Below are 23,481 nucleotides of genomic sequence, written 5' to 3'. Positions count from 1 at the left end.
ATGCATCTAGACATACCAGAGGTCCCAACATGTACCAGCTGAACACACCCCAGACCATTACTGACCACCCACCCACCTGCCTGAATAGTTCCTTGTTGACATGGATGAATAGCTTCATGCAGTTTCTGCCAGAAACACACCCTCTGTCTGCTCGAAATAACTGGAAAAGGGACTCATCGGACCAGGAGACCAAGGTTCAGTGCCGATGTTCTTTTACCCGTTGGAAGTGTAGAGTCCTGTGTCATGGTGTTAGCAATGGGACTCTGGTGGGTCAGCAGCTCCCATAATCTATTGCGGCTAATGATCGCCTAATGGTCTTGGTATAGACATTTCTGGCACTTCCCTCGTTGTGGTGATTTGTGCCACTGTTGCTCTCTGGTTGGCTGAAACAATGTGAGACAGATATCAAGGGGCATGTCCATCCACCACCTTTCTCCGCCAACAGCGCTGTCCATGATGAAATATTATTCTGGAAATGGCATATTCCCAATACACTCTTGATAGTGTCGAATGGGATAGTGCAATTTATGTAATACCTCTGCGATAGAGTGACCCATGAGTTGAGCACCCACTATCATCCCTCTTTCAAAGTCGGTTAACTCACGACATTTTCCCATACTGATATAGAATTAGCATCTACACGAATGAAGTGTATGTATATACCTGCCAAGTGGTGAGTTTGCCACTAGTGAGAGGGGTGACAGTGTCACGTTACCCAGGAACCAGGTATCCCATGAATTCTGTCCTTTCAGTGTACAATTGAATAATAGTTTTCGTCTATATTGAGATTAAAGTGTTATTTACTGACTTTAACTGAGATACTTTCATTAAATATTATTATAATAAAAATTTTGAATTTTGGTGCTGCTCTGCCCTGCTTACCAGGCTTACAGTGTTCTGCCAGCCCTACAATGCATCCACTTCCATGACAACAGATGCAAATCTGTTCCAACAATCAATCACACACTGGCTGAAGGCAAACTTCTGCATATCTATCCTGCAACCATCCTTCCTCAACTTGAATTTATGCACCCCTTATGTGTGCAGTCTCAGCAAGAGGAAAACTTCCCATTAAAGTTCAGCTTACTCAATCTATTCAAGGTTTTAAACCCCTCAAATCAGGTCTCGCCATCTCTAGACTAGGTGCCTAGTCTCGAGATGCTGCAATTTGCAGAACTGAAGCCCCTTTCTAGGTAAGAGCACTCTTTTGTTCCCTTCACCAATCCAGCTGCCCTACTCTGGTTGCAGTTAGCAGGTCTACATCCTTCCTAAAGTGAGACCTCCAGACCTATATACAGTACTCAAGATGTGGGCTACCCATGGCCTTATACAAAGTGATAATCACTTCCTTATCCCTGCTAGCAAAGTTACTGTATATAATTGACAAAACTGCATGAGCCATCCTGACAGGATGTCTGCACTGCTAAAAGAATTATGTCTGACTTCACAATTATCCTCAGGTCTTTTTCATTCTCCACTAACCAGAGTGCAGTTTCACACAGCTGATAAGTTACTCTGGGATTACTGCTACCCATATACAGTATCTTGCATTTGTCAATGTTAAACTTCAACTGCCATTTCCCAGCCCATTAACCCAATTTTCCTAGATCTTGTTACAGTAGCTCACCCTGATGGCCATCGTTAACCACCCTGCCAGCCTTTGTATCATCTACAAACTTAAACATTAAGCCTGATATACCTTCATTAAATAATTTGATAAATATTGAACACAAGAATGGATCCAGTACTGAATCTTGGGGATTCTACTAATAACATTAGTCCACGAAGAGCAGAGCCCATTGATAACTACTCTGTCTTCTTCCACTTAACCATCCCTTTATCCATAGCAGTAACTTACCCTTAATGTCACATTGCTCCAATTTGTATAGCAGTTTTATGTGCAACAGTATCAAAAGCCTTCCTGAAATCTAAGTATATGATGTTGTTGTTGTTGTTTTGGTTTTTAGGAGCATTAGCAGCTTAGGCCATATTGCTCTGGGATATGCGGTGGTCATTCCCTGACCTTTCCGCATCATCCGTATTTGGTGGTGACGGGCTCGAACCCCGGTCTAATCAAGAAGCGTGTGCTACGCACTGCTGCTTCTTCCCACCTGGCTACGGAGGCGCCTGTATATGATGTCCAAGTTATTTTTTTGAATCCAGTTACTTGGTCACTGCATCATAATAACCTATCAGATTGGTTAGACAAGTACACCCCTTAAAAAATCCATGCTGTGATTGCAGTATAATTCCATGCCTGTCCAGATGGTCCTGCATTACTTCTTTAACCAGTGATGGCATTATTTTCCCTGAACAACTTAACATCTGTTCAGGGAAAATAATCTGATATTAATAATTACAGCAGCAGATGCTGCTGTAATTATTAATATTCCCTTTAGATCCCCCTTCATGAATTTCGGATACATTTGCACTCAGGATACATATGCATCCAGTCCATAGGGATCTCCCCCTGAATCCAAGGATACTCTGATAATTATATATATATATATATATATATATATATATGGTTTGCTTATCTCTTTGCTGCCTCCCTTAATATAATTGGATACATTCCATCCATCCCAGGTGCCTTTTTTATGTCCATCTTCACCAATTTCTCTTCCACTTTCCTTTCAGTTATCATAAAGTCATTTAGTTCCTCTTTAGTTCGATAAACTTCTGGCATCTCCTTCCCTCTACATGTGTGAATGTAGATGCAAAATATCTATTCAATTTGTCTGCAACGTGAGCATAAATTATATCACCCGATAATTTATATGCATCCCATGCACATTTTTCCTCTGCCATGTGTCTCAACAGTTCATCTGACATCCATTTAGGTTTGAGCCTTCAACAGTATTTCTCCATTGGTATGAAAAGCCTAATAGCTTCTTTGCTTCCTTCTCTGAATACTTCCCATTTAGAATTCACTGTTTGTAAGATCATCAGTTGGTCCCACCGCACAGAATTTAAAAATTGTCAGAAACCACTGTATTCACCCTTAAGAAAGCAAAAGCCTTTCCCTTTACCCTTGACAGTAGTTATGTCTTTAATTAAATTCCACATTAGTACACTATGATCACTGCAATACAGTAGGTCTTTTACTTACAGGTTTTCAATGCATGAAGAATCACTGATGATAATCAGTTAAAAATTACTGCTTTCTCTTGTTGCCTCTCTCTAACATGCTGCTGTAGAAAACAGTCAATCAAGAAATCCACAAAGGCTTTCTAGTGTGTGAGTTACCAACTCACAAATTCCAGCCCACATATGGAAAGTTAAAATCTCCTATTATGAGACATTCTGATTTGCTGGACCACTCAATTTCTCTGTATAGTTGTTTGGCATACTCATTACAGTCATTAGGCCTATAACACACTCCTACTTTTTGCCAGTGCTTATATCACACCAAACTGACTTGACATTGCATATCACCCATGTAAGTTGAATGCACTGCCTTAGATCCAATATGTTTCTTAACTAAGAGCATAACCCCTGCACTTATCCTGTCTGTGGATCCTGTATACATTGTACTTCCCATATTTAAATTTATCATACTTATGTCTGAGTGACATTATGTTTCCAGTATTCCTACTATGTCTGCACTTGATGACTTAATCAGTACTTCAAATTTATCAAATTTATTTACAATGCTCCTAGCATTAGTGCACATGCAAATATACATGCACATACTCTTACTCTTTGTTACTGTAACACAACCCATATATTTATTTGTTCCATGATGACCAACAGAAGGGCCTGAAGTCCCAGACACCTTGCTTTTCAGGCTTATGCAGGTACCAATAATAGCAGTGCAAGAATCACTTTTGCTTCTGTCCGTGACTAGTTATATTAGTCTGTGTACCCTCCCAAGAAAGCAGTTTTCTGACCCACCTTTAACTGCCTTAATAGCATCAGAAAACATTCTTGCACCCATTCTATTCAAGTCTATCCTATCTCTTTAAAAACAGTCTCTCCTGTTAACAGGCACAGACCATGCAGAGAAATATTCTACCCCATGAGCCTTACACAATATTTCCGGGGTCCGAATTGATTGACAAGGCTCTCAACATATACTCCCTCCTACTGTGTCCAAGCAGAATTGCAGACACTTTTAAATTGAATCCTAACTTGTGTCTTTTTTTTAGTCCTCAGATTGCCTACTCTTAATATCATTAGTGCCAATGTGTATGACAATATCATCTTTTGTGTCTTTAAAAGATGATAATGCTCTACACGGCCATCTTCTTTTTCTCCTGGCAGACATACCCTGGTCCTATTCCACCTATCCTTCTTGCACAACACATTTCCCATTTTCCTGACAGAAGAGTAGTGCAACAGCAAGGAACTCACTATGAAGACTAAGTTTGTTCTGCTGGGAGCCTTAAGAGCATCACTTTAACTGAGTGGTTAAATTACTGCTTTCCACAAAAACACATTAAAGCACACTGTTCCTTCAACCATCTCATGAAATCAAAAATTTTCTGCAGAGTAAAGATCCTACATACTGCCATTTTGTTTTTCATATATCTTAGAGTATAAAAGTATGTTTCGAATTCCTTTTCAGAATTAATAGATTTAATAAGATTATTGAAGCACCTCCAGCCTTCATATATTTTTTTCTTCTTGAATTAATTCTTTATCTTCATCTACACATTTCCTCCTTAGTATTACTATTAACATTAGTGGTGGCAAATGAAGCAAGAAAACAAACTTTTACAGCATCAAAAAAAAAAAAAGAAAAAACATTTCCCACATCACCAGCCCATCACCTCTAATAGTTTGTCTAGTTATTCCCTTTAATTTATTCAAACTATCCACTTCCACAATGCTAGATTGAAGTTTGTTCCAACAATCAACTACCTGGCTGAATAAAAATTTGGCTGAATAAAAATTTTCCCACATCCTATAACTATCCTTCCTCAATTTGAATTTATGCCCCCTTGTGTGTAGTCTGATCAAGAGGAAAGATTCCATCAGCACTGAGCCTACTCAATCTATTCAAGGCATAAGATTTCAGTAGAAAGATATTTGGTGCATTATGTAACAATAAAACTGCCAAAATTGTAAAAAACAAAAAAAAAAAAAAACAAACACATCTCAATTGTTTTCTTCAATACACATGTTTACAGCTGACTATTATGATATCCATGATTTATAGTACTGATGTTTGTAATGTCTTGATGTTTACAGTTAATTTTTCCTTTTGACAGTTTTACTTCTTTTACGTGTGATTGTGAAACCATTCTCAAAAATGTATCATTAAATTCTCATTTAGAAAAAATCTCCATTTCACATAAATGAAAATACATCCATAAAAAAAGAAGGCTGGGCAAATCATGATATGAAGTATATCTGACTCACTGGTCCAAATTAGTGAGATTTTAATGTAAATATATATCTACCTTAGTAACATAATTGTTAACGGCACAAATTGTTAATTTTCACCATTAATTATTTGTGTTTAAAGTATACACAAAGGGAAACATGGAAACCTAAATGTAGACAACTTTATTCTGTACTGGAAAAGGTGTGATGCATGCACAGAAGTATGAATGCACATATACAATCTGTATGAGCTGATGTATTGTTGCTTATCAATTAGACATGCATCTCATAAAAGTTCTGATAGATTGTGTACAAATACAAACATAGCTTTATATAGCTTTATATTAGCTTTGTATAAACATAGCTTTATAAGCAGAGAAGGTTGGCAGTTATAATGTAGACTGAGAAATGCTTTCAAGGGACCCCTCAACTTTTTTTTTCAACTACATGTATCCCTCACTAATTTCAGGAGTTAGAAAATGGCAAAACTGAAAATGACAAATATTTAAAAGCAATGGAGGTTGCATTCCAAATGCATTAGAAATAAAATTGTTAAACAATAGTAATAGGAAATATTAGTAATGTAAATTATAAAAAATATGTAAGCATTTAACTTGCTTGTGATCCAAAAAAGAAGCCATATTTAAGGTTTCACATGCTAGGAGATAAACAGAAGTTTCATGGTGGACGACATAGATGCACAGGAGGAACTGCAATAAAGCTTGATGCAGCAGACAGAAATTAGTTTTGAGAATTTGGTAGTGAAAATTTTAAATTTCTATTTAGAGAGAAATTTCTTTTTATTTCTTTTAAATTTCTTTATAGACTTCTTTCTAAAATAATACAGGTTGGAATTTTCAGTCCTCACAATGTGTCATATAAATCATGAGACCCAGCATACACTATGATCAAAACAGTTGATGCACCAAAAAACCCAAGTATAATTAGTACAATCAAAATAATTGTAAAAAATAGCTTTTTATCAGCATTACTACATAAATTTAAGAACATACGATACAAATTTTAAAATTTGTGAGATTATATATTTAATAGCCATGCTGCTTGAGGCCCCTATGGGAAAGGATGGAAAAGTTTCTGGTACCCTATGGCCCAATCTACCATTAAAGAAACTATTCAACATGACAGTAACCTGCACTAATTGATTTTTGGTTCATAGTAGTAATCATTTGCACACTAAATGTATATAGGATTTACTGTGTACTAAAAATATCAACCCCAAAACCTGAAGATATTATTGGAAGAATTTCAAAAATTAAGTTTTGTTATAAAAAGCAAATGAAAAAGAACTCACTTGATGCTGTTGGCGGACTTGCTCCAATATACAAATCAGGATCTAAGAATAAGTAACGAGTAGTGCCATTGATTTGTAAGGATGCTAATTCTCTGCCATCAAGGTTAATTAGTATTTGAGCATCATGTTGAATGACTGTAACACTGTGCCAGCTTAAGGAACAGCAGAAATATTAAATTCTAATCAAAATGGAGAATAAAAATGAACATAGGACAAATATATGTAGTGAACAACAAAATTTAATTTAATACTTGAAGCTAACCACACTGAACCAACATTTAACTACACACATTTTAAACAAATTCTTTTCGTATGAATCAGCAACTTTTATTAGGTAATCTACAAGAATTATTCACTAAGTACCAGTTTGAATGTCCTATTATTAGAGTGATCAAAATTGGGACAATCCAGACAATTTTTTTTTTTTTTTTTTGGTATCAGTATAAAACATTCAGCTTTTAAATTCAGTCGACGTGAAGAATTTATATTTTTTATTTATTTTTTTATTTATATGTATTTATTTATACATATTTTTTTAAAACTTGGGTGAAACACTTGGAATTTTTAAAAACAATTTGCTTCTGTAGTTTTATTGTGCTGGGCTAAATTCGGTTTTTTTTTTTTTTTTGCCTTGAAATAGCAGGAAATTAAATAAAAATTAACAATCAACGAGAAACCAAAAATTATTCCTGACTTATAAAATGGAACAAGCAATGTGTCCATTTTTAAAAATTTAAGACTGAACACATCAACTGTGTCAATCATTTGGAAAAATTGGGAAAGATTACTAGTACTTTAAAAAAAAACATCACTGCAAAAAAACTGCATAAGTATGATAAAAGTGATCTGAATAATGCTCTGAGTTTCTCTTTTTGAGCTCTTTTCTTACACATTGAAAAAAAACTGGAATCCTATTAGTGGATTACAGTTTCTCTACTGAAACTACAAGGTGAAAAATTGGCTCAACAACTTGGACATACTGATTTTATTTGCAATAATGGGTAGTTTAAGAGATTCAAAAAAATAATAATATTCTTTATGGTAAGATAAGTGGTGAATCTGGTGATGTAAAGAAAGGAAGTGAGTAATGACTAGATTGCAAATGTGTGGCCAGATATAAGAAAATGTTTCTGTGAAAGAAACATTTTAATGCTTATGAAGCCAGTGTATTTTACAAATTTCTCCCCTACATGACCCACAAGTTTAAAAGTGCAAATGTGGAAAATTAACCAAAGAGCGACCGACTGTTCTGATTTATTCAAGTGAAACCAGAAAAAGAAACTCTTAGTAATAGGCAAATCCTATATGTTTTAAAAACATTAAAAATCTTCCAGTAATATAGTGAGCTAACAAAACTGCCTGGATGATATCATCTATTTTTTTGAGGAAGAGTAGATAAACTAGGACAAAGAGCTTAAGCAAAAAAAATAGGCAAATTTTGTTGATTTTAGTCAATTGCCCATCACATCTCATTCTTCTCAATTTAACCATCAAACTTGTGTTTTTACCACAGAATTCAAAATTTGTCCTACACTTAGAAGTATTATTAAAATCTTAAAAAGAAAAAAAAACTTTTTAATATTGGAAACTACAGACTCCGCTACAAGAAAGGAAACAAAATTCATATTTCAGTTCTCGATACCATCCAATTCATGAGTGAAGCATGGGATAAGGTCACATTACAGACCATCAAAAATTGTTTTATTGATATAAGACTAAAACCCACAAAAATCAACAAAGACACTACATAAAATGATGAAAATCCACTAACATTGTGGTTGGAGAAACATAACTTGGATACTGGGTTGGCATGGGTGGACAATTACAAGACCATGGACAACAACCTTGTGACTTCCAAAATACCAACAGATGACGACAATCTCAAAGTTGGCATCAGCAAATGATGCAAGAAAGCAAGCTTGTACAGCATAAGCCAAAAAAAATTATGCATCCCATTTCACTTATTCATTCCTTCCAATAGTTTGTTCAGTTGAAACTATCAATTTCCGGAAGACGGAAGTTTGTTTGAGCAATCAACCACCTGCTGGCAAAAGGCAAACTTCCACACATCTATTCTGCAACTGTCCTTGCTCAATTTGAATTTGTGCACCCTTGTGTGTGGGGTCTAAGCAAGAAGAAGAATCCTATTGGCAAGGAGCTTGCTCAATCCATTCAAAGCCTTAAACGCCTTGATCATATCGCCTCGCAAATGGGAGGCAATAGTCTCAAGATGCTGCAATTTGAAGAATTGAAGCCTTTCTTGGCAAAAGCACTTGGTCAAACCTGAGTGTACTACCCTTTGTTCCCCCTCACCCATCTCACTGCCCTTCTCTGTACTTGTTCCAGCAGCTCCACATCCTTCCTAAAATGAGGCCACCACACATGTATGCAGTACTCAAGATGTGGCCTGACCATTGCCTTATGCAGTGGGATATTTACCTGATTATCCCTAGTAGCAAAATTCCTGTATGTCATTGACAAAACCTCATGAGCTCTCCAGGCAAACTGTCTGCATTGCTCAGAGAACATGAGATTTTGTCAATGCTTGGTACATTATTCTGGGGTACTGCTAATCATATGCAGTGCTTTGCATTTTTCAATATTAAACTTCAATTGCCATTTCTCAGCCAATCGACCTAACTTTTCCAGTTCTTGTTGCAGTAGCATGCTGTCATTACTATCATTAACCACCCTGCCAACCTTTGTATGTATCATCTGCAAACTTGGACGTTAAGTCTGATATGTCTTCATCAATGATATTGCTAAATATAGAAAACAACAATGGACCCAACACCAAATCCTGGGGAACTCTACTAATAATATTAGTCCATGAAGAGTAATGTCCATTGATTAACACTCTTATTATTATTATTAGCCATACGGAACAAGGAAGCCTGAGGCTTATGCTGCTCCAGCCAAAAAAAAAAAATTCCCGAGTTACCCCCTGAGAAAGAGAGAGGGAGAGCGAGAGAGAAAGGGAGAGAGAAGTACAAAGGAATCACCAAGAAAGAGAAGAATGATGATATCCAGCTCAGGACCCTGGGTTTGCCAAGCCCATACTCACCAGATGTGAGCCCCTGGGGTTTTTGTCTTTGTTCATTCCACCATCCCTTTATTCATAGCAGCAACTAGCTTAATGCCACACTGCTCCAATATGGACAGCAGTCTTTTATTAGCATTAGCATTAGCATTAGCATTAGTAGAGGCATTTGATGCAAGAAAGCAAGCTTATGCAGCATCAGCCAAAAAAAAAAAAAAAAAAAAAAAAAGTAACATAAATAAATAAAAATAACCACTTCCACTTCACCCCTCTGTTCGTTCGAAATACCTGTCCAGCTGAGCCTTAAACTTATTTAGGCTATCAACTTCCACGACAAGGGATGGAAGTCTGTTCCACCCACCAACCACCCGCTGGCTAAAGGCAAATTTCCGCACATCTATCCTACATCTGTCTTTCCTCAATTTGAATTTATGCCCTCTCAGGTGATTTTTCTGAGCTAGAGGAAGAATCCCATCAGCATTGAGCATGCTCAAACCATTCAAGGCTTTGTACACCTCTATCAGATCACCCCGCTGGTGCCTAGTTTCCAGACACTGTAATTTGCAAAACTTAAGCCTTTCTTCGTAAGAGAACCCCTTTGTCCCATTCACCAATCTAGTTGCCCTTCTCTGTACTCGTTCCAGCAGCTCTACATCCTTCCTGAAATGAGGCCTCCAGGCCTGTATACAGTACTCTAGGTGTGGCCTGACCATTGCCTTATACAAGGGAATAATCACCTCCTTATCCCTGCTAGAAAAATTCCTATATATCATTGACAATACACCATGAGCTACTCTTGCAGCTCGTCTGCACTGCTCAGAGAACTTCATATCTGCCTGCACCACCACCCCCAGGTCCCTTTCATTCTCTACCACTGTCAGTGTAGTACCACAGAGTTGATACGTTGCTCTGGGGTTGCTGTTTCCCATATGTAGTACTTTACATTTGTCAATGTTAAACTTCATTTGCCACCTCGAAGCCCATCTGCTCAACCTTTCCAAATCCTGTTGCAGCAGCATAGTGTCAGTAGTGTCCTTGACAACCCTGCCAACCTTCGTATCGTCTGCAAACTTGGACATTAAGCCTGATATACCATCATCAATATCATTTATAAATACAGAAAACAATAAAGGCCCCAATACTGAACCCTGAGGGACTCCACTAATAACATTAGTCCACGATGAGCAGTGTCCATTGATTACCACTCTCTGTCTTCTCCCCCTCAACCACCCCTTTATCCATAGCAGCAACTTGCCTCCAATGCCACACTGCTCCAATTTGTGCAGCAGTCTTCCATGTGCAACAGTATCAAAAGCCTTTCTAAGATCCAAGTATATAATATCAAAGTTATTCCCTGCATCCAGTTCTTTTGTGACTGCATCATAGTATCCAATCAAATTGGTCAGGCAAGACTTCCCCTTAACAAAACCATGCTGTGTCCTAGCTATAACTGAAGTCTTGTCTAGATGATCCTGCAGTGCTTCTTTCACCAGTGCCTCCATTAATTTTCCGGGAACAGAAGTTAAACTCACAGGTCTATAATTACTTGTGTCAGCCTTTGATCCCCCTTTGTGAATTGGGGTCACATTTGCACATCTCCAGTCAATGGGTACCTCCCCTGAGTCCAAGGAAGCTCTCATAATTATGGCTAAGGGTTTGCTTACCTCCTTTGCTGCCTCCTTTAATATAACTGGATAGATCCCATCCACCCCAGGTGCCTTTCTTGTGTTTATCTTCAACAATTTCTCCTCCACTTTGCTCTCAGTTATTACAAGATTCTCTAGCTTACTGCTAGAGTTGAATACACCTCTGGCATTCCCCTCGCTGAATAACTCCTCATGTGTGAATGTCGATGCAAAATATTCATTTAGTTTGTTAGCTACCCGAGCAGGGTCATCAACAGTTGACCCATCGATCTCAAGTGGACCAATCTGATTCATCCCCTTCCTTCTAGAGTTTACATAAGTAAAGAACTCTTTGCTGTTTTTCTTCGCATCCCTTGCCAAGGATCTCTCGTAATCTGCCTTCGCCTGCCTAACCTCCTTTGTAACTTGGTTACAGATCAACTTGTATCTATCATAGGCGTCCGTGTCACGTGTTAATTTGTATGTATCCCATGCATTTTTCTTCTCTGCCATATGCCTCATTAGTTCATCTGACAACCATTTAGGCCTAAACCTTGAACAATATTTCTTAGTTGGTATGTAAAGCCTAGTAGCTTCCACGATAAGTTCTTTGAATGCTTCCCATTTTGAATTTGCTGTTGGCAATATCATCAGTTGATCCCACTGTATAGAATTTAAATACTGTCTCAGTCCATTGTAGTCGCCTTTACGAAAGCAATACCCCTTCCCTTTACCCCTAATGGTAGTTACCTCTTTGAGTAACTCCCACTTCAGCACACTGTGATCACTGCCACCAAGTGGTTCATTTATCTGCAGATTCTTAATGCATGAAGAATCACTACTGATAATCAAATCAAGAGTATTACTCCCTCTAGTTGCCTCCCGAACATGCTGATGTAGAAAACAATCATCCAATAAATCCACAAAAGCCTTGCTACTGTGTGAGTGACCAGCCCCCAAATTCCAGTCAATATCTGGGAAATTAAAATCCCCCATTATAAGACTCTCTGATTTACTGGCCCACTCTATTTCTCCGAACAGTTTCTTATTATACTCATCAGAGTCATTAGGCCTATAGCACACTCCTACTCTCAATTTTGATCTCCCAATGCTTATGTCACACCAAACTGACTCGACACTGCACTGTCCAGCGATGTCGACTGGCTTCACTTCCTTGGATTTTATGTGTTTTTTAACTAATAGCATAACCCCTCCTCCCTTCCTATCCTGTCTATCCTTTCTGTAGACATTGTACTCCCCAAATTCCAGTTCTGCATTTCTTATATCTGTGTGACACCACGTCTCTGAAATCCCCACAATATCTGCCTTTGATGTTTTGAGCAATACCTCAAATTCATCAAATTTATTTACTAAACTCCTAGCATTGGTGTACACACAAGTATACATGCACCTGTTCTTTTTCTTAGCTACCCTAACACAACCCATGTGTTTACTTGTACCCCAATGATTCCCAGCAGTCTCTGAAATATCCTGCATCTTATTTTCCAGGCTGCGGCTCATTCCAATAGAAGCAGTGCAAGAATCACTTTCACCTCTGCCAGTGGCTACTGTTAATCTATTAGTCCTTGTATCCCCCCAATCTAGCAGTTTTCCGACCCACCTAACATTGCCTCGATAGCATCAGCAAACATTCTTGCACCCTTTCTATTTAAGTGTATCCCATCCCTGTAGAAGCAGTCTCTCCTGTTAACAAGTTCAGACCAGGCTGAAAAAAATTCTACCCCTTGAGCCCTGCACAATCTTTCCAGGGCCGAATTGATTGACAGGGCTCTCATCATATACTCCCTCCTATCGTGTCTGGGCAGAATTGCAGACACTTTCAATTTCAACCCTAATTCACGGCTTTTTTTCATCAGTGACCTGTACTTGTCAAGTAATTCCGCCGGTCTCCTACTCTTAATGTCATTAGTGCCAACGTGTACAACTATATCACCTTTTGTGCCCTTAAAAGATGATATCCGCTCTACAACGTCATCAACTTTTGCCCCTGGCAGACATACCCTGGTCCTATTCCACCTATCCTTTTTACAAAGCATGTTTCCCGTTTCCCTGACAATAGAGTCACCAACAACTACTAGTTCCTTTGGGACCAGCGCATTCTGCCTTGGGGGTTGCCGCTGTGTTCCGCGATGACCAAGTGCAAGCTCTGGCATTGGTGTGGGCAGCTGAGAGCTTGATGGGCCCCTCACTTGTAATCCTTCGAGGGCATCCACCCTATCCTTCAAGCTCTCATATAGGCCCATAACAACGCTGAGTTGTCGCCTTATCTCCTTACACTCCTTGCATCGCACACACACAAAGACATCCCCCATGGCAGTATCATGTCCCATACTTGACTGCTCCGCAAACATCAAGCAAATAGTGCATCTTACAAGGCTGTGATTCAGAGGACAACTGCCCCCCTCAGTTCTCCCCTGGGCCACAGCATTCCCATTAGCTTGAGCCCTTTGCTTTGCTGCTCTGGTTTGAGTCATGATTTAGAGTTATTTTCAATAAAATTTCGATTTCTGTACAAAATTAAATCCTAAACTTGTATCCAAACACAGTTATAACGCTATATTTATGTTTCAGTAACGAGTGTTATCTACGGAATATTTACGTTTCAGTAACGAGTGTTATCTACGAAATATTTACGTTTCAGTAACGAGTGTTATCTGCGAAATCCCTTTATATAACTTTCGTATCAAGTTATGTATTAATTATTTGTTTTTACTAATTATTTATGTTACGTAACCTAAGTGGTTATATGTATAATTAATTATGTTAAATAAAATTAATTATATTACGTTTGTAATCTAAGTCGTTATATGTATTTATTTAAACGTACAATTTAACTGCTAACGAAGTTCAACTAACGCTATCTAGTACGGTATATCGTATACAAAGGCGGGAAAATTACGAACGGTTAGCGGAGTTGAAACACGTGGAAACCTTTACCGATACTTTTATGCAATTACAAGGCCGAGTAAAGAATAAATACACCAAATTAATCAGAAAATCACAAAATAATGTTATACTACTAAATTTAAATCAAAAGTTTTAGAAAAACAATAATTTCAAATCAATAAATAAGAAAAATCCACTTAGCGGCTTTGAAAACGACCGTCTGTAGTAGCCTCGTCAGCAGAACCAACAGTATCATGTGCAACAGTATCAAAAGCTTTTCTGAAATCCAACTATATGATATCAAAATTATTTTTTTTCATACAGTTCCTTCATGAACACATTGTAGTAACCAACCAAATTGGTCAAACCAGATTTGTCCTTAACAAACACATGTGGCAGTTGAAGTATAATTGCCTTGTCTAGATGATCCAGCATTACTACTTTTACCAGTGATTCCATTATTTTCCCTGTAAGAGAAGTTAAACTAACAAGTTTGTAATTACTTGTATCACCCTTTGATCATCCATTGTGAACTGGGGACAAATTTGCACATCTCCAGTTCTCGGGGACCTCTCCAGAATCCATAATTATGGCTAAGGGTTTGCTTACTTCCTTTGCTGCCTCCCTTAATATAATTGGATAGAGCCCATCTACCCCAAGTGCCTTTCTTATATTTAACTTCAACAATTTCCCTTCCACTTTCCTCTCATTTATTACATAATCATTTAGCTCATTGTTAGAGCTTGATAAACTTCTGGCATCTGTCCCTAAAGAATTCCTCAAGTGAGAATGTAGATGCAAAATACTCATTCAGTTTGTCAGCAACCTGAGCAGGATCATCAACAGACAAACTATCGATATTGACTGGACCAATTAGATTTATCCCCTTCCATCTAGTGTTTACATTTGTAAAGAAGTCTTTGCTATTTTTTCTTTGCTGTTTTTCTTTGCATCCTTTGCCAAAGATTTTTCATAATCTGCCTTCACATGCCTTCTTTGTGACTGCATTACAGAGTAGTTTACATCTAAATCTCTAAATTATATCTAAATATGTATAAATTACCAGGTGACACAGAAGCCATCAAGATTATTATATTGGATTATAATTGGCTTCTGTGTCACCTGATAATTTATACTTATCCCATGCACCGTGATTCTCTGTCACAACATCAATTCATCTGATATTCATTTAGGCTAAACCTTGAACAGTATGTCTTAGGAGGTACAAAAAACCTAGCAACAATGATGCCTCAAATGCATCTTCAACTCTGTTGCAGTAATCCTCGAAAACAGCTAGGTTGGTTGGTTGGTTGGTTATTAGGATTTTTATGGCGCATCAGCATCTAAGGCTATAGTGCGCCAACGAAAACAGCTAGGTACTGGGTGATTTGTTCTCAGTAACATCATCAGTTAGCCCACTTTATAGAATTTAAAACCTGCCCGAGACCACTGTGATCACCTTTATAAAGGCAAAAACCCCTTCCCTTTACACTTGATGGCAGTTACATATTTAAGTAAATCCCAACCCAATACACTGTGATCACCGCCACCTAGTAGTTCTTTTATCTGGACATTCTTAATGCATGAACAACACTGATCAACACGCAAAATGTTATGAAAATGAAAATACCAAATCTGGATTAATTTTATGCTGCTGAACACGAAAATCACATTTAAATTTGTCCATTGGCTCTTGTTTTCAAATTACAGTTGGGGTCTCATATTAGCAAGTTACTCTACATTATCAACTATGGCTCTCAGCAAAATGCATGGTAGCACAGCAGTTTCGGTATTACCATGCTCATATATCATGTGATCAGCAACTGTCGCCTTGCTCTGCATCACAAGATAAGTTGTTGCCTCAAATGCATCTTCAACTCTGTTGCAGTAATCCTCAAATATGGCTAGGTACTGCATCACATGATCTGTTATTTGTTCTTAGTTAACAGTTGTTCTCTGTAAGATTCCTTTTTGTGCAGTATTTGTGTCATGTAAGATTAATATGTCCGTAATTGTGTGAGTAATCTGGATGACTTCTGTTAAGTATGTGGGAAAGTCACGTTAGCTTCAAGAAAGAGTCCCTTAACTCGAGCCATTAAAAAAAGGGCTACTTTGTGTACTTTGGGTGTAAAGTAGGAAATCAGGACAAGGCTGGGCTCCACACATATGCTGCACTACCTGTTCATGAAAACTCAATGCATGGGTGAATCAAAAGGAACGTTTATGCCTTTCTCAGTGCTCGTGATATGGAGGGAGCCAACAAATCATGTCACAGACTTACTTCTATATGGTGCCTCCTATTAGAAAAGGAATGACAATGAAGAAAAAGTGGACAGCGCTATATAATCTGCAATTCGTCCCATGACTCATGGTGAAGTGCTACCTATTTCTGAACCACACGACCATTTTTTTGCACATACACTGACGAAGATGAAGACACTGATGAACGTCAAATTGATATACACGAAGAAGTACAGCAACCGTCTACATCAAGGGATCCATTATTTTGTCCAAACCGTTATCCTTCTGAACTACATCATAGAAAGTGAGCTTAATGGCCTCATCAGGGATCTCAAACTGCTGAAGAATAAGGCAGAATTTTGGGCCTCGAGGCTACAACAATGGGATCTTCTAGAACATTCTGTGAAATTGACATTTCATACTCGAAATAAAGAATATGATAAATTATATCAAAAAGAAGGTGAACTCGCTATTTATAAGGATGCTGATTGTCTAATAGCAGCAATGAACATGAGGCATATTCCTGGAAGAATGGCAACTATTTATAGACACTTCTACGGTTAACCTTAAGGCTGTGTTATTACACAATGGAAATATGCTGCCCTCAATGCCTCTTGTAAGAGTACACACTTACAAATATAATGGAAATATTTATTTTTCTAAAATAAATCCATGAAGGGCGATGGAAAGTGAGGATTAATATTAATGTTTGAATATTAAATTTAAAAAATGTTGATGTTTAAAATGTCAATGTTAATATTAATTAAAAAATGTTAATATTAAGGTTGAATATTTTGTTTGAATATGATAAATGTTAATGTTTGGAAAATACTGGATTTAGAAATAGGGAGGTTATAGATGTGAACTAAAATAGCAGTTAAATGGACACAAGAAGTTACAAATAATACAAGAGAGCAAACAAGAACTGAGAGCAAACAAAGACAGCAGCCAGTAATAGGGAAGGAATGGTCAAATGCAAATGGGCAAGAAAGAGTTATTAGAAGGGTAAACAATGAGACAGTTTGGTCAAGTAATTAAGAACGCTTTGATCTAAGCAGTATCTAGACATAAGTCTGGATGTTCTACATTTGTGTCGAAGAAAACAGCGCTGGGGTGCCAGAATTTTTTTGGTAAGTTGGTAACATTTTAGCAAACTATGCAAACACAAAAATAGCTACCTTTGAAGGTGATTGGCAAACATAAAAAGTTTATGCTTCCCTGTGAAATAAACAAAAAAATTACAGGAAAAGGGTTTTGTTTCTTTCAAAAAAATCTTGTATAAATATAAACAACTACTTTTTTTGAAAACAAAAGCCAATCTGCCATTTTAAGCATTATTTCTGTGTCTAGCACCCCAAAATCTATGAAGTAAACTTACTTTCATGGCCATAACAAGATATGACCCAAAATTTGTTGTTCAGTGTAATCACTGCTGATAATCAGACCAAGCATGGTACTCCCTCTTGTTGTCTCTCTAACATGTTGCTGTAGAACACATTCATCCAATAAATCCACAAAAGTCTTGTTAGTCTGTGAGTGACCAACCCACATGTTTCATTCAATATCTGGAAAGTTAAAATCCCCTATTATAGGACAATATGATTTACTGGCCCACTCTATTTCTTTATATAGCTGTTTGTTGTATTATAGTCTTTAGGCCTATAACACACTCCTACTCTCATTTTTGCTTTCCCATTGCTTAGGTCACACCAAACTGACTCAACACTGCACTGGCCACCAACATCAACTGGATGCATTGCCTTAGATTTTATGTGCTTCTTAACTATGAGCATAACCTCCCCTTTCGTATCTGATCTGTCCTTTCTGTATACATTGTACTCCCTGTATTCAAATTGTGTATCCTTTATATCTGAGTGACACCAAATGTCTGAAATCAAAACAATGTCTACATTTCATGTCTTGACCAGCACTTCAAATTCATCAAATTTATTTACTATACTCCTAGTACGTGTAACTATACATGCACCTATACTTCCCCTTAGTCACTCTAACGTCACCCAACATTTACTTGTTTCAAGATGGCTCCCAACAGTTCTTGAAATCTGCTGGGAGCCATCGTAATTTCACCTTGCTTTCAAGGCTGCTGCTCATTGCAATAGTGTAAGAGAAAATTTCAAGTTGTTAAGTGAAAAGGGGCTTTCAAAAATAAAAGCAAGAAAGACTGTGGTGAGTGTCCAGTAAATGTAGTGATGAGCACAGAGACACAAACTGCTTTAAAATCTCTTTCTTTTCTTTTATGAAACTAATCAGAGTGATCCAGAATTTCAATTTTATCTCAATATGAAAGACATTACATATCAGTTTCACATTAAAGGAAATTTGAAACAAACAACATTGGACTACTTTTTTAAAAAATAAAAAGAGTGCATGTATTATATCAAGACTTTATAATAATGAAATTATTTTTCTTGTGAGTATACTGCTGTATACACATTAATTGCAACTTATGGGTTTTCAATGGGCACTACTCTTTGCGGACTAATGTTATTAGTGGAGTTCCTCGTGGTTCAGTGCTGGGCCCGTTGTTGTTTTCAATATTTATTAAATGAGATTGATGAAAGAATATCACACTTAATGTCAAATTTTGCAGGGGTGTTTAACGATAGTAATAACGGTATGCTACTGCAACAAGATTTAGAAAAATCAGTCAATGGGCTGAGAAATGGCAGTTGACAGTCAATGGGCTGAGAAATGGCAGTTTAAGTTGAGAAATGAAGTTTAACATTCACAAATGAAAGGTACTATCAGCAGCATTAATCCCAGAGTAACTTATCAACTGTGTGGAATTAAACTCAGAGTGGTAGAAAATGAAAAAACCTAGGGGTAACTGTGCAGTCAGAGATGAAATTCTCTGAGCAGTGCAGATATGCTGCCAGGCCAGCTCATAGGAGTTTTGTCAATGAGCATTTGCATTAGTAAAGGAACATTATGCAAGAAAGGAAGCTTACATAGCAACAGCCAAAAAAATAATAATAATAATAATAATAAAAAAAAAAATTTCTAATTTTACCTATCCACTCGCTCCAAATGTTCGTCTAGTTCTGCCTTGAATCTATTTAAGCAATCAACTTCAACAGCAACAGGTGGAAGTTCGTTCCAGCAATCAACCACATGCTGGCTAAAGGCAAACTTCTGCACATCTATCCTATAACTGTCTTTCCTCAATTTGAATTTATGCCCTCCCACGTGATTATTCTAGGCAAGTGGAAGAATCCCATCAGCATTGAGCATGCTCAAACCTCAATCAGATCACCTCGCAGGTGCCTAGTCTCCAGACACTGTAATTTACAAAATTTAAGCCTTTCTTCATAAGAGCAACCCTTTGTTCCATTCACTAATCTTGTTGCCCTTCTCTGCACTCACTACAGCAGCTCTACATCCTTCCTAAAATGAGGCCTCCAGACCTGCAGAGTGCTCAAGGTGTGGCCTGACCATTGCCTTATACAAGAGGATAATCACCTCCTTATCCCTGCTAGAAAAATTCCTGTATATCAATGACAAGACACCATGAGCTAATCTTGCAGACCAACTGCACTGCTCAGAAAACTTCATATTTGACTGTACAATTACCCCAAGGTCTTTTTCTTTCTCTACAACTGTCAGTGTAGTACCACACAGTTGATACATTACTCTTGGGTTACTGTTTCCCATATGCAGAACTTTACATTTGTCAATGTTAAACTTCAGTTGCCACTCTCAGCCCATCTGCTCAACTTTTCAAAATCACGTTGCAGCAGTGTACTGTCATTAGTATCACTAACAACCCTGCCAACCTTCATATCGTCTGCAAACTTGGACACTAAGCTTGATATACCACCATCAATATCATTAATAAATACAGAAAACAACGAATCCAACACTGAACCCTGAGGGACTCCACTAATAACATTAGTACATGAAGAGCAGTGTCCTTTGATTACAACTCTGTCTTCTCCTACTCAACCATCCCTTTATCCATAGCAGCTTGCCTCCAATGCCACACTGCTCCAATTTGTGCAGCAGTCTTCCATGTGCAACAGTATCAAAAGCCTTTCTAAAATCCAAATATATGATATCAAAGTTATTCCCTGCATCTAATTCCTTTGTGACCACATCATAGTATCCAGTCAAATTGGTCAGACAAACACTTCCCCTTAACAAAACCATGCTGTGTTTGAGCTATAACTGAAATCTTGTTTAGATGATCCCGCAGTGCTTCTTTAACCAGTGCCTCCAATAATTTCCCTGGAACAGAAGTTAAACTAACAGGTCTGTAATTACTTGTGTCACCCTTTGATCCTATTTTGTGAATTGTGGGCACATTTGCACATCTTCCCCGAGACCAGAGTTCCCATAATTATGGCTAAGGGTTTGCTCACTTCATTTGCTGCCTCCTTTAATATAACTGGATAGATCCCATTCACCCCAGGTGCCTTTCTTATGTTTATCTTCAACAATTTCTCCTCCACTTTGCTCTCAGTTATTACAAAAACACCCAGGGGCTCACATCTGGTGAGTATGGGCTTGGCACACCCAAGGTCCTGAGCTGGATATCACCATTCTTATCTTTCTTGGTGATCTCTCTCTCTCTCTCTCTCTCTCTCTCCTCTCTCTCTCTCTCTCTCTCTCTCTCTCTCTCTCTCTCTCTCTCTCTCTCTCAGGATAATAGGGAATTTTTTTTTTTTTTTTTTTGCTAGTGCAGCATAAGCCTCAGGCTTCTTTGCACCATATGGCTAATAATAATAATAATAATAAAAATAAAATCATCAAGCTCACTGCCAGAGTTTTATTCACCTCTGGCATTCCCCTCCCTGAATAACTCCTCATGTTTGAATGTAGATGGAGAATACTCATTTAGTTTGTTAGCTGTTGGTCCACTGGATATAGCCGATATCCAATGGATCAATCTGATTCATCCCTTTCCTTCTAGAGTTTACTTATGTAAACTCTAGAAGGAAAGCAAAGGATGTTTGAAAAAAGGATACAACACTTTGCATCCTTTGTAAAAGACTTTTCGTAATCTGCCTTTGCCTGCCCAATCTCCTTTCTGACTTGGTTACAGACCAGCTTATATCTATCTTAAGCTTTTGTGTCACCCATTTATTTATACACTGATGTGCAAAACTTAAGCACCAACACTATTTCTAAAGGTTATTGTTATTATTAGAAGGGGAGAGAGAGAGAGAGAGAGAGAGAGAGAGAGAGAGAGAGAGAGAGAGAGAGAGAGAGAGAGAGAGAGAGAGAGAGAGAGAGAGAGCACGTCAGAAGTAGTTAGGAATCACCAAGAAAGAGAAGAATGATGATATCCAGCTCAGGACCCCTGGATTTGCTAAGCCCATACTCACCTGTTGTGAGCCCTGGGATTACAACCACAAAATCAAATAAAACCGCCTGTGGCGATATTCAGTAGTGTTATTCGATATTCATAACTGTGGCTGTTCAGTAGAAAGCTGGTGCACATGCAAAAATTTGAATCGTGATGAGAGGGCTCACATAAACAGATAAAAACAGCAGTTCAGCAGTTTTGTGCAAATTACCAAATGGTGAGCATGATTGTTACAGATATTCAATTGGCTTCATACAGTGCTACAACGAAATGGCCAGTAGACAACATCTGGATGACTTTACCCAGGGTTAAATAATTGGGAAGCTTGAGGAATGTCGAAGTGCGAGGAGTGAGGCTGCAGAGTTCAGTATCGCCCCTAGAATCGTCTTGTGTGTGTGGTCGGCCTTCAGAACGACAGGTACAGCTGTTCGAAGGACCAGTGGTGGTCGTCCACGAAAAATCGATGCCCAATGATGACTGCTATATACTCCTATAGGCCAAGAGGGGACTGACACCACACAGCGGGATCCATTGCAAACCAGCTGCACAGGAGCACAGACACAGGATATCGCGGTTTACTGTGGCCAGGCGACTCCACAAGGGTGGACTGTTTTCCCGACGGCCAGTACGCTAGGTCCCTTTAACATCTGCCCATCAGAGACACCATTTACAGTGGTGCATCAAACACAAGGACTGGACAGCAGCGCAATGGGGTAAGATGATCTTTACTGATGACGACAGATTCAGTCTCAGCAGTGATTCTGGACTTCAGCTAATCTGGCAAGAGGTTAACACACGGTATTACCCTGCAAACATCACTGAAAGGGAACGATATGGCGGTCGACGTGTTCTCGTCTGGGGAGGCGTTATCTTGGATGGATGAACACAACTCCATATACTGGAAGGCAGTACTGTAACCGGTGCATGCTACTGTACTGAGGTAATCCTTCCCCATGTGCGTCTGTTCCGAGGTACCATTGGCCTCGAGTTCGTGTTTATGGATGGTAACATCACACCCCATTGCACTGCATCTGCTGATTGCTTTTGGAAAGTGAGGACATTGTTCATATGGATTGGCCTGCCTGTTCTTCCAATCTAAATCCCACCAAACACATATGGGATGCTCTGGAGAGATGCCTACCAGCACATCCATACCCACCAGAAAATATTCCCCAGCTGAAGATAGCACTGACAGAGGAATGGACAATGTTACCACAAGAACTTTTCGACAACACTGTTCTAAGTATGGACAGGTGGTGCAAAGCCTGCATTAACATTAGGGGTGGCCATATCTCCTACTGAGGACAACCTCTTCCCTTTGTTCCATCTTTGGCAGTGATTCCTCTGTATCATGACAGCCAGTGCTATTTTGCCAGTTTTGAATAAAGTCCCTCTGTACCGTTTTGTTTCCATTGTTGTGTTGGTGTGTTTCCTTCATCATTTCTGTATCTCACGAGGTTCCTTTGGTATGCTTTTCCCATATCCAGGCCACTCCTATGAGAAGCTACAGGTGAAAACCTGACTGGTCGTTAAGTTTTGCACACCAATGTATGTATCCCATGCATTTTTCTTCTCTGATACATGTCTCATTAGTTCATCTGACATCCATTTAGGCCTAAACCTTGAAGAATATGTCTTAATTGGCATGAAAAGTCTAGTAGCTTCCAAGATTAATTCTTTGAATGCTTCCAATTTTGAATTT

The 23,481-nt window shown here is 38.3% G+C and overlaps 1 protein-coding gene across 1 annotated transcript in view; it reads right to left on the bottom strand.

Moving 5' to 3' along the window:
* The window catches only part of LOC150081798 (axotactin-like), a 638,696-nt gene that overhangs the window by 495,819 nt on the left and 119,396 nt on the right, over window positions 1-23,481 (bottom strand). The window contains exon 8 of the mRNA XM_090378896.1: window positions 6,641-6,792. Within this exon, the coding sequence (XP_090235022.1) occupies window positions 6,641-6,792 (152 nt within the window). The remainder of the gene's footprint in view (window positions 1-6,640; window positions 6,793-23,481) is intronic.

The sequence above is a fragment of the Mastigoproctus giganteus genome, chromosome 8 (genome assembly GCF_048544385.1).
Source record: "Mastigoproctus giganteus isolate SK-2022 chromosome 8, ASM4854438v1, whole genome shotgun sequence".
In the NCBI taxonomy this organism is placed as follows: Eukaryota; Metazoa; Arthropoda; class Arachnida; order Uropygi; family Thelyphonidae; genus Mastigoproctus; species Mastigoproctus giganteus.
Note: the sequence above shows the minus strand (reverse complement) of the source record. Positions and strands in the feature narration are given on the sequence as shown.